The sequence below is a fragment of the Bos indicus genome, chromosome 21 (assembly GCF_029378745.1).
Source record: "Bos indicus isolate NIAB-ARS_2022 breed Sahiwal x Tharparkar chromosome 21, NIAB-ARS_B.indTharparkar_mat_pri_1.0, whole genome shotgun sequence".
In the NCBI taxonomy this organism is placed as follows: Eukaryota; Metazoa; Chordata; class Mammalia; order Artiodactyla; family Bovidae; genus Bos; species Bos indicus.
The window spans coordinates 60,381,254-60,393,419 of record NC_091780.1 but is presented as its reverse complement, the minus strand read 5'-3'; the positions used below and the strand labels follow the sequence as shown (position 1 = coordinate 60,393,419).

Below are 12,166 nucleotides of genomic sequence, written 5' to 3'. Positions count from 1 at the left end.
AAGATGTTGTGGAGAGTTCTGGCCCCTGATATTCATTTATTTATGGCTGCACTGGGTCTTTGTTGCTGCATGGGCTTTTCTCTAGTTGTGGCATGTGGACTTCTTATTGTGGTGGCTCCTCTTATTTTAGGGCATGGGCTCTAGGTGCACAGGTTCGGTAGGTGTGGTTCACGGGCTTAGTTGCCCTCAGGCATGTGGAATCTTCCCCTACCAGGGATTGAACCCATGACCCCTGCATTGGCAGGCAGATTCCTAACCATTGGGCCACCAGGAAAGTCCCTCCAGCCCCTGCTTTTTACACACTCGCTCTCAGAATCACCTTCCACGAATGCCAGGTGAGAGAGAAGGGCCGAGGACCACCCTGGTGCTCTGAACGATGCTCTGAGCCCTGGCCTCTCTGCAACGTTGTCTGACAATAAGTAAACAAAAAAGAGGTCCCGGAATCCACTGGGAAGAGGCTCGGGGATTAAAACCAGCTGTCCACTTGCTTCCTGAAATTCCATCTGCAAATGTGAGAGCAGTGGGAGCAAGTAGGGTGGAAACTGTGTGGCAGGGCACGAGTGAGTCACGGGAAAGGCGAGCGTGTCACAGGAAAGGGAGTGAGCCCCATGCCAGGGCTCTGGGTCAGTCTGTGGTGGGGCCCCTGGCCAGGTTGGCGGAGGAGGCACACCGGGCTCTAACTGCTTCTAGGTCCTGCCGTGGGAGCTGGGGTTTACTCAGGTCTGGATCCTGAAGCTTCTTTATTCTAGAGCTGAATGCCAGGGGGCAGCTGGATTGGCAGAGGGCCAGAGTGACTGGGCATTACAGGACTGGGGCTGCCCGGCAGTTCAGGCCTCAGTCTGTAATCTCCAGGTCTAGATTCTTAAGCTGAGAGGCCCAGATTTCCACACTGCAGTCTCCTTCCTGGAGCTCAGATGCTCGTAGAAGATGACCTCAGAGGTTCTGGGAGGTACAGGCAGGGGCATGGAAGCTAGATGGCACCATGGTGTTTAAGAACATAGGCTCTGGACTCAGCCATTCTGGGTTCCAGTCCTGCCCTCAATATTTAACACCCATCTGGCTTTGGGCATTGTTCTTAGTATCACTGATCCTCAGACTAAGATGGGAAAGAATCTGCCTGCAATGCAGGTGACCCGGATTTGATCCCTGGGTTGGTGAAGGAAGTGACAACCCACTCTAGTATTCTTACCTGGAAAATATTAATACCATGGACAGAGGAGCCTCGTGGGCTACAGTCCATGAGGTCACAAAGAATCAGCCACGACTGAGCAAGTAACAATTTCCTTATAAAGTTGGGCTAAGTATCTCACTGGTCTTTGTAGGATAAATGAATGAATAACTGTCAGGCCTTTATCATAGACCCAGGCACGTACAGAATGCAAGACACATGTGGGCTGTTACAATTATTGTTAATCTAGGATCCACCACTTTCTGGCAGGCTATTTGCTTTACTGAGTTTCAGTTTCCAGCTTTATAAAATGGTACTAATAATGTCAGCCAAATAATAGTCAACCGGTAGTTCACTCTGGGAACCGGACTTTGCCCCTCTCTTCGCTAGGAGGGGTCTGGTGTCATGCTCTAGGAGCATTCACTATGGGGATTTGGCTAGGTCTTAGGCAGGATTCTTAGAGCGTCTGGATCACTGAATGGCACGCGAGTTCCCTTTTGTCTCCTGGTGACTTCTCAGCTCCTTTACCTGCATGTTGTCAGGCCCCTCTGGTTTGCAGCTGGACTCAGAATGGATTCACCTTTCCTAGTTGGACCCTGCTCAATCAGAGTCACCATCCTTCCCGGGACAGTTCTGCCAGCTGCCCTGACATGCAGAGGGGTTGGACTTGGTTTTAGAAGCAGGATGGTTTAGTGAGATGAGATGAGCAGGGGCTTTAGAATCCAACAGAACAAGGTTCAAAGCTCAGTGCTGCCCCGATGGGCTGTGCCCTGGACTGGTCACTCCAGCCTCAGTGTTCTTATCTAGGGTTGTGCCCATTGAGTGCCTGGTCCTGAGGAGGTGCCCGACAACTATCCCCAGATCCTAAGAGAAAGGTGCTGTGGATGGGGGAGGTGGGGAAGGAGCTCTCCCCAGTGTTCAGTCGCTAAGTCGTGTCCTACTCTTTGTGACCCCCCTGGACTGCAGCACGCCAGGATTGCTTGTCCTTCACTGTCTCCAGAGTCTGCTCAAAGTCATGTCCATTGAGTTGGTGATGCCATCCAACCGTCTCATCCTCTGTCGTCCCCTTCGCTTGCCTTCAATCTTTCCCAGCATCAGGGTCTTTTGCAATGAGTCGACTCTTTGCATCAGGTGGCCAAAGTATTGGAGTTTCAGCTTTAGCATCAGTCCTTCCAATGAATATTCAGTATTGATTTCCTTTAGGATGGACTGGTTTGATCTCCTTGCTGTCAAGCGACTCTCAAGTCTTCTCCAGCACCACGGTTCGAAAGCATCAACTCTTTATGCTCAGTCTTCTTTATGGTCCAGCTCTCATATCTGTACATGACTACTGGAAAAACCACAGCTTTGACTATATAGCTCTTCTCTCAGTCCCAGAGGAGGCCCTGCTGCTCAACCTCTGCTGCCTCCTGCATGACCTATGACTTGTAGACAAATGCTTAGCACGACGTAGGCCTTTCATCATTACAGAAATGGCAGCACCCTTCTCTTCGCAGGTTGGTTTTTTCATTTTCAAGTCCGCATCATGTTTTCCAGCACCCTCTACCTGCCACACACTTCTTGAGCATTTCTGCCTCCTCATTCAGCCTGAGCCTTTCCTGAGACTCTAACTAAGCTCTCCCCTTTGACATGATGGCCCAGGCCTGGAGCTCAGATTCTGATATTGTCTTGGCCTCCTTTGAAGGACAGCCTTACAGTCCATTCCTGGGAGAGTTGTGTCCTTTGCCACACGTGGGGGTCTTGTCCAGCTCCTGTGGGTGCACTGATCTCCCAGGCTGGTGCCTTTGACCCGGGATCCATCTAGGCACATGCCCTGCCTTGAGTCTGCTCCTCTGCTCCATCGTCTGCCCCGCCCTGCCTTGTCTGTCATCAAGGAAGAAAGATCATTTCTCTTCCGGCTGCTGTTTGTGATAACCAAACGGGATGCTGAAAACCAAGGCTGCTTCCTTTCCAAGCGTCTCCTCTGGCAGACCAGCGCCAGTCTGAACCAGAAGGGGCCTGCATCCTGTCTCTTGTTGCTCAGGGACAGCCCAGAGGCACACCCGGAGCCCTACTGCCTTGCTGCCTGCAGCCACACCCCAGGGCTGGACTGTGGCCCAAGAAGGGGCCGCATGGAAATGGAAACAGCTTTTTAAAGAATGCCTGAGTACATTTTTTTTTTTTTTTTTGGCAAAATGTTTGAAAAATGCATAGTTCCTTTTTTTTTTTTAATCCTGTGTCCACTCAACCAATCCAAGAAGGACAAAGTCACGGGAGGTGAGAACTCTCCCCTTGCTCCCAGAGGCCTTCCCGCGTCATCCTCAGCCTCCTGCGGCTGCTTGACTCAGCACCTTGACTCTGCCTGACCCCATCGCCCCCGCCTGAGAGTGCCTCCACCGACCCCATCAGCAAGGGCTTCCATTCTGCACCTACCCTGGCCAAGGTGACTCACCCGAACCTCAGAATCAGTCTCTTCACCCCCGCCTGGTATGTGTTGGCTCCTGATCGCCCCCGGGGGCCAGCCTGGATGTGGCTCTGAGCTGGCTCTTGCCCCCCACCCCTCTTCCTCCCCCTGATCCTCATGCTCCAGCCTCCCCATCCCACATTGTGTCCAGAGTCTTCCCAGTATCCCAGACTGCAATGCTTCCCACTCAGCCTGCACTCCCCTCCTCTCAAAGCTCACTGTGGTCCCCTCACTGGACACAGAACCCTCTGGGCTAGAGCACCACCTGGTTCATCCAAATCCTCGGGACCCAGCAGCTGTAGAGATGCACAGACGCATTCGTCTATGCCCACTCACCTGCATCCTACCCTACACCCAGCCATGGGATGGTGTGAGAGCCACTGTCTGGATGCAGCTTCCTAAGGAAGGAACGCCCTCCACCTGACTCAGAAGAGTTGGGGGTTAAAAAGAACTGCTTCCAAGGATGGAGTGTGTTCCAGGGTGGGAGGTTTTTTCATTCATCAGATCTAGGTTTTGTTCCCATGCTATGGTCTGAATATTTATGTCCCTCCCAACCCCTCACCGGAGAAGGCAATGGCACCCCACTCCAGTACTCTTGCCTGGAAAATCCCATGGACAGAGGAGCATGGTAGGCTGCAGTCCATGGGGTCACTAGGAGTCAGACACGACTGAGCAACTTCCCTTTCACTTTTCACTTTCATGCATTGGAGAAGGAAATGGCAACCCACTCCAGTGTTCTTGCCTGGAGAATCCCAGGGACGGGGGAGCCTGGTGGGCTGCCGTCTCTGGGGTCGCACAGAGTCGGACATGACTGAAGTGACTTAGCAGTAGCAACCCTTCGCTGGAATCCTTACCTTCAATGTGATGGTGTTAGGAGTTAGGGCATCTGGAAGATAATTAGAACGTGAGGGTGGAGCTCTCATGGATGGGATTAGTGTCCTTTTAAAGAGTCCCCACAGTGCTCCCTGACCTTCCTCCACGTGAAGATACGATAAGTCTTCGACCAGAAAGAGGACCCCTCCCCGACCAAGCTGGAGCCCTGATCTCTGGCTTCTAGCCTCCAGAACTGTGAAACGTACATTTCTGCTGTTTATAAGTCACCCAGTCTGTGATATTTTATTATAGCAGCCCAAACAGACTCAGACACTCCATTTCCGAGTGAGGAGGGGGGAACTCAGAGAAGTTAAGTGACTGGCCAGAGGTCACACAGCTCCAGAAGAGTGGGGCCAAGACCACCAGGACCAGTGATAGGTCCTTCTGGCCTCAAACGTCTGTCCACTTCCAGGACACGTGCCTGTGGGTGGCTTAACCAGCTAACTGTGCCTGCTGGCCTCTGTGGCTCCTGCAGCTGCTGGTTGTAGCCTTGGAGCATCTAAGACTGTGGTTGGCAAACTAGCCCATGGGCCATATTTGGCTGATGGTCTGTTTTGGTGTGGTGAACGTGAAATGGGCTTCTTCTTCTTTTTTTTTTTTTTTTGCTGCGCTGGGTCTTCACTGAGGCATGTGGGCTTCAGTAGTTGCAGTGTGTGGGCTTTGTTGCCCCACGGCGTGTGGGATCTTAGTTCCCTGACCAGGGATCGAACCCACATCCCCTGCATTGGAAGGTGGATTCTTAACCGCTGGACCACCAGGGAAATCCCAAGAGTCTTACATTTTTTGCTGCTGCTAAGTCACTTCAGTCGTGTCCGACTCTGTGCGACCCCATAGACGGCAGCCTACCAGGCTTCCCCATTCCTGGGATTCTCCAGGCAAGAACACTGGAGTGGGTTGCCATTTTCTTCTCCAATGCATGGAAGTGAAAAGTGAAAGTGAAGTCGCTCAGTCGTGTCCAACTCTTAACGACCCCATGGACTGCAGCCCACCAGGCTCCTCCATCCATGGGATTTTCCAGGCAAGAGTACTGGAGTGGGGTGCCATTGCCTTCTCTGTTACATTTTTTAGGGGCTGTAAAATCAAAGAAGAATATGTAGCAGAGACTGTATGTGGCCTGCAGAGTCTAAAGATATTTACTACCTGATCCTTTACGAAAGAACCCCACCCCCTATATAAAAGGTGGACATGCATGGGTGCTAAGTCGCTTCCAGGCTTCTCTGTCTATGGAATTCTCTAGGCTAGAATACTGGAGTGGGTTGCCATGTCTTCCTCCAGGGCATCTTCCTGACCCAGGGACCGAACCCGTGTCTCCTGCATTGCAGACAGATTCTTTACTGTTGAACCACCAGGGAAGCCCAATATAAAAGGTCCCTAGGACCATCTCCCAGAGAAGGCAATGGCACCCCACTCCAGTACTCTTGCCTGGCAAATTCCATGGACCGAGGAGCCTGGTAGGCTGCAGTCCATGGGGTCGCTAGGAGTTGGACATGACTGAGCGACTTCACTTTCACTTTTTACTTTCATGCATTGGAGAAGGACATGGCAACCCACTCCAGTGTTCTTGCCTGGAGAATCCCAGGGACGGGGGAGCCTGATGGGCTGCCGTCTCTGGGGTCGCACAGAGTTGGACACCACTGAAACGACTTAGCAGCAGCAGCAGCAGCAGGATCATCTCCTTCAGAGCTTACATGTAGCCCTGGGAGTTTAAGGCAGGCCTTGCAGTTTATCTTGGCTTGCCTTAGAGGGGCCAAATGCTGGAAGGGGTGCTGGCTGAGGAGGGGCTCCGTGGTTGGAGAGGGGAGCCAGAGCCCAGAGCAGGCTGACAGTCTGAGAGTGGAAGCTGGTCCCTAGACCCAGCTCAGAGCTGGACTTGGCATGGCTCATGGAGACCTTAGTAATATGAACCCTTCCAACCCACAACCTCAGAGACCCTTTGTTCAGTACTCAGGTGTGCAGATGGGGACACTGAGGCCCAGAGTCAGACTTACGTGCTCAGGGTCAGTGTGCAGATTCCAAGCCCAGGGCCATCTCCTACCTTCCCTGCCGCATTTTGGAAGCCTTCTCGCCCTGCACAGCCCAGGTCTATGGGCCATTTCCTTGGCTTCTTTGCTTCTTCAGTCGACATTAGTGAAGGGCTGGTAACTGGGTTCACTAGCACTGGGGTGCAGAGGTGGAGAGGCGGCAAGAGTGGAGGCAGCCTGCCCAGAAAGTGTAGCTTGCGACCACAGATGCTCTGGGGCCCTGCGCCTGAAGGCAAGGCTCTGGGGAGGGGCCTGCTTCTAGCAGAGGGAGCAGAGGACAGTCTTGGTCTTGGCTGTGTCAGAGAGGAGGGAAGAACCGCAAGTTTGCCCTGGGGTTGCTGTGAGGCGATACAGTAGGAAGCAAGGCTGGAAACAGGATCAGGCTCAGGGCTTGGGGGTCGGTTGGAAGACCACACCTCACTGTAACTCGTAAACAGGGCACGGATCAGCTGACGTGGTGTTTCGGGAAGCCCCCTCTGGTTCCCACCAGGAGGGATGGGGGCTGGGCAGAACCTTATTGGAGTCCACTGAGGTCACAGAGGGAAAAGTCCATGACCTTCCTGGTGAGGAAGGTCTTCTTGGTCCATGAACCAATTGTGAGTGGGTTTTTCTGGAGCTGCACATTTACTTTTCAAGTTTAAAATTTTATTTTTAATTTACTTTAAAAAAAATAATTTCGGGGCTTCCCTGGTGTTCCAGCGGCTAAGACTCCATGCTCCCAAAGCAGGGGGCCAGGTGTGTTCCCTGGTCAGGGAACTAGATCCCACATGCTGCAACTAAGACCCGGCAGAGCCAAATAAATAATTAATAAAGAAACAATAATTTGAATTAATTAAGTATTTTTGGCCACTCTGGGTCTTCGTTGCTTTGCTCGGGCTTTCTCTAGTTGCTCCGAGAGGGGGCTACTCTTCGTTGCGATGCGAGGGCTTCTCATGGCGGTGGGTTCCCTTGTTGCAGCTCGCAGGCTCTAGGCACATGGGTTTCAGTAGCTGTGGTTCACGGGCTTAGATGCTCCGAGGCATGTGGAATCTAACCAGACCAGGGTTTGAACCCGTGTCCCCTGCATTGACAGTCAGATTCTTAGCCACTGTGCCACCAGGGAAGTCCAGTCTTAAACTTTTAAATTTCCGTAAGGAAATAGGCTGTCCTTCCTGTCAGCCGTGAGAAGGCTTGCAGCAGGATTCTTACCCAAGTCCATGGACTGATGGAAGGCAACAGATTGAATTACTGCTGACCTCTGACTGAGGCAGTTTCTTCAGTTGCACAGGAGGCCAAGCCAAAACCAAGCCCACTCTGCTAATAGCCTGGCTGTACTTTGTCACATATATTTTTATGTTGCATTGCGATCATTGTAGATATCTCGAAATGTAGTTTATGCCCATCACTATTTCAAAAGCCTGGTAGTTATTAGGCCCATTGTTATTAGATCTTGTGATTTAGTGTGTTGATAAGATTGTGTGTGTGTGATGAATTTGATTTTTAGTATTTTTTTTTTTTTTAGTATTTTATAATAATTATTTTTTCTTTGTGAATTCTGTTTATTTAATGTCTTTATTATTTTGGCTGCACTACTCAGCTTGAGGGATCTTAGTTCCCCAACCAGGGATTGAACCCAGGCCCTCAACAGTGAAAGCGTGAAGTCCTAACCACTGGACTGCCAGGAAATTCCTGCTTTTCAGTATTTTGTTGACTACATTTTAATATGATTGGTTTCCTTGTAATTCTAGCTTTTAGTCTCAGCGTTTAAAGCCTTCATTATGAGAAGGGGTGCACAGTAACAGTCCATCCCTCTCGCCTCAAATCCTCAACCTGGCTGCAGCCCTTACACATGTTCAAATGTAACTTTTCTTCTGGAAACTTCCTGGGGCAGGGATGGTGCCCACTTATTTGCTCCCTAGATTGTAGCATCAAGCCTAGCTAGGGGCATGTGCTTAATTCCTGTGTGTTTCATTGACCTGGAATGAAGTGGTTTGGCAGAACCGGCCAACAGACCCTGGTCTCTTGAACTCTGCCTGCAGCTTCACCAAGCTTACCATTAGTGATCCCCCATCCGAGGTTAGAAGCCCGCCTCTGAGACTGGTTCGTGGGTCTGGGGCCCCTCTGCTCCCTGCCCGACCCTGCTGGACCCCTAGTGTACTATGCGACGTGTTTCCAGGTCTCCAAACCACCACGCCTCCCAGGCCCCAGGCATTTCCAACTGGAAGAAGCAGTCTCCAAAACCACAGTGCCCTGTGGTGCTTAGAGCTTCCCTGTGCCTTGTCATCCGAAACTCTGGGAGCTTGCTTCTGCTCCTCCCATTCATCGCTTTGTAAACACATAAAAGCTGAGCTTTTGGAAGCCAGTCAAGTCACACATCAGACAAGAGATTAAAGCCACAATGAACCAATTTAAACGCCTGCACATTCTAATGTGCTTTTCAAAGGAAGCTTTCAGAGGCAGGGGGTGGCTGCAGGGAACGTATTAAGTTGTTAGAAAAACATCAAAACAGCTCTGAAGGAGAAACAACAGGTTGGGAGACTGAGCTCTGGGAGCCCAGGTCCCAGAGGGAAGCCCACCCTGGGCCCCCCACTGCCTTCCCCTTGTCCAGCGTGCATCTTGCCCTCTGATGGCAGAGCTCCCAGTGCAGGGCCGGGGTGGGGCAGGATGCCCAGATTCCCAGTTAACCCCTGTTGAACAACCAACTGATGATTGAGAAACAACAAACAATTCAGCCAATGTTAAGGAATTTCTTTTTTTTTTTTCATTTTAATGATTGCCTTTCTGGAAAATTCACAAAGTGCCTGAGAAGAAAAATAAGGAAACAGAAAAGCTTCCAACTGTGATTCCACCAACCAGACAATGGTCCTTAACCACATGGCCTCCACGGACAGCATGCTGGGAGCAAAGAGGCCTGAGGTCACGTGGGATGTGGCTTCTGCCACTTGCCCACACCCCTCTCTCCAGTTCATCACGTGGACATTGTTTTTTGTCTGTTTGAGCTGCATTGTGAGGCTGTGGGTATCTTAGTTCCCTGACCAGTGATCAATCCCGTGCCCCCTGCGGTGGAAGCGTGGTGTCCTAACCACTGGATCACCAGGGAATGGGCTTTGTAATGATGAGACTTAACCAGCCTTTTCTAGGCATAATCTTTTGTGGTTTTGGTCTTTTTGTTTGTTGTTATTTTTTACTTTTTTAGCCACGCCGTGCAGCATGTGGGATTTTAGTTCTGAAACCAGGGATCAAACCCACGCTCCCTGCAGTGGAAGCAAGGCCCACCAGGGAAGTCCCTTTGTTTTTATTAGCTGTAGACCCAGGGCTCGGTCGTGCCTGACTCTTTGCAATGGACTATAGCCCGACAGGCACCTCTGTCCATGGGACAACCCGGGCGAGGATACTGGAGTGGGTTGCCATTTCCTCCTCCAGGGGATCTTCCCGACCCAGGGATTGAACCCACATCTCCTGTGTCTCCTGCATTGGGAGGCGAGTTTCTTACCACTAGTGCCACCTGGGAAGCCCTTTGAGCCAGGGCTGCTAAAGATAAATTTTGTTGCATTTTTTTTATATTATCATTAGAGCCTAAGCACTCTCCATCACAAATTCATTTCAAGCTTACTTTTTGTTGGCCGCATAATATTCTGAAGTACAAGTATGTGATACTTCCCTTAATTATTCCTGTTGCTGGGCATCTGGGTTGTTCCTAGTTTTGTCTGGCCATTTTAACAAATACTGTGGTTGGTGTGGGGTGCATGACAGTTTATGCCAAGGCAGGGCTGTTTCAACATTGATGGAGGCTTTACTCTGTGCAAGGCATTGTGGAAGAGTGGAGGATAAGCTAGACACAATCCTTTCACCTAAGATGCAGATATAAATAACTAATCCGAAGTGGGTTATAGTTGCCATAAGCAGACAACTAGAACTGAAACACAGAAGAGTTTTTCCTGGGCTTAATGGGATTTTAAGAAAATTACAGGAGAAAAATCTGAAACTTTGTATCCACAGCTAGAAGGTAAGAGAGGAGGGGGCAGGATGGCAAAGGGATTGGTTTAGCCGGGAAGACCTCTGCCCAGGGGCGGGTGTCCCTGAAGGCAATGGGTCTCAGCTCAAAGGCAAAGTCAGTGGGTTGTCAGTGGCTGCCAGGTATAGGTTGTGTATGCTGTTTTGTGCTCAGTCAACTGAGCCTGAGTCGTGCCTGACTCTTTGTGACCCCATGGACTGTAGCCTGCCAGGCTCCTCTGTCCATGGATTTTCCAGGGAAGCATACTGGAGTGGGTTGCCGTGCCCTCCTCCAGGGGATCTTCCCGACCCAGCGATTGAACCTTCATCTCCTGAGTCTCCTGCATTGGCAGGCAGAGTCTTTATCACTGCGCCCCCTGGGGAAACCCCAGGTGGTTATGTAGGTCAGTGAAAGTGCTTAGCCAGTATCTGCCTGGGACCCAGGTTGGTGAAGCAGTAGAAGTAACAAGACACCAGGCTTGCAGGGGGTCCCCGGCCTGAGATGCTCATTCCAGCTGAGGTTTAGGGGCTGGCGTCAGCCTGGCCGATGCCAAAAAATTGTGTTTTTTTTTTTAGTTTGAGGGTTTTGATCCATTCCAATCAAGATTCAGTATCTGTCACAGACATCTCAGCCTGTGCATGTTTTAGGACCGGCTTTTGAAAGGGTTTCAAACCAAAGAGAAGAGAGTGGCTCCTGAGTCCCACGGTAGCATCAGAGGGGCGCAGGGAAGCTAGGACAGAGTCTTTGCCAACCCAACACACTGGGCCTGCTCTCCCTGCCCAGGCCCTCCCGAGAGGCCAGACCTGTTTTTCCTTCTCGGATCATTTCGTGTCCTGTGGCTCTTTGACAAACACAATTGCCTCTGGCTGTGTCACCAGTGTCAAGCATCAGAGCATCAGGAAGGGGTTGGGGGTTGGGGGTCTGGGCCCACCCCCAGGGTCAGCCTCCCTTGTCCTTGCCCACTGCCCATCAGCCAGCCGGGGCCCCTCCACAGCACCCCCTTCCCCCCTGCCTCCCTGTTCCCCCCACCCCGCCCCCAAGCACTCTCACCTGTCTGTCTGATCTCACCTGTCCTGTCTTCAGCCCCCGCAGGTGCCATGACTCAGCAGCCCCAGGAGGGCTTCGACAGGAGTGTGGAGGATGCCCGCCGGTGGATGAGGGCTGTGCAGGAGCGGCTGCAGATCAATGACAACACCCAGGGGCCCCGCACGGCGCTGGAGGCCAGGCTGCGGGAGACTGAGGTATGCGGAGGCTGTGGCCTCGATAACCCTGCGGCCTTGGCCTTGTCCCTCCGTCTCAGGCCTCAGGTTACCCACTGGTCTGAGAAGTGGACAGACCAGTGTTTCTCAAACTCTGCTGTCTTGGAGTCTCTGAGGTTTAAGTGCAGGTTCTCAGCCACGAGGTGGACGTGACGTTTCTGACACGCTCCTGCCGAGGGTCCTAGGATCGCGCTTTCATTGTAAGGCTCCAGAGGCCACTCTCTGGCTCGCCCGTCCTGCCAGGAGGCCCCATGCAGCCAGGTGGTCTCTGCCCCTAGCTGGCCCCGGCCCTGCTTCCCACCCCGTCTTTGCTTCCCTCTGCCTGAGGTCCCTGCCTTGGCTCTTCTCGGGCTGGAGTCCGGCTCTACCCACCACCTGGCACAAGGCAGAGATTGGGAAGGCCAGGGTTGAAGGGAGGGGGCAAGCCTG

At 51.9% G+C, this 12,166-nt stretch overlaps 1 protein-coding gene across 3 annotated transcripts in view; it reads left to right on the top strand.

Moving 5' to 3' along the window:
* SYNE3 (spectrin repeat containing nuclear envelope family member 3) overlaps positions 1 to 12,166 on the top strand; it is a 112,497-nt gene that overhangs the window by 35,702 nt on the left and 64,629 nt on the right. For 2 of the 3 annotated variants that reach the window (XM_070775645.1, XM_019983747.2), the window contains exon 2: positions 11,562 to 11,719. In XM_070775645.1, the coding sequence (XP_070631746.1) occupies positions 11,576 to 11,719 (144 nt within the window). In that variant the 5' untranslated portion in view covers positions 11,562 to 11,575. Of the gene's footprint in view, positions 1 to 3,344; positions 3,635 to 11,561; positions 11,720 to 12,166 lie in introns of those variants that run through there. The other variant, XM_070775646.1, reaches the window with a different exon arrangement.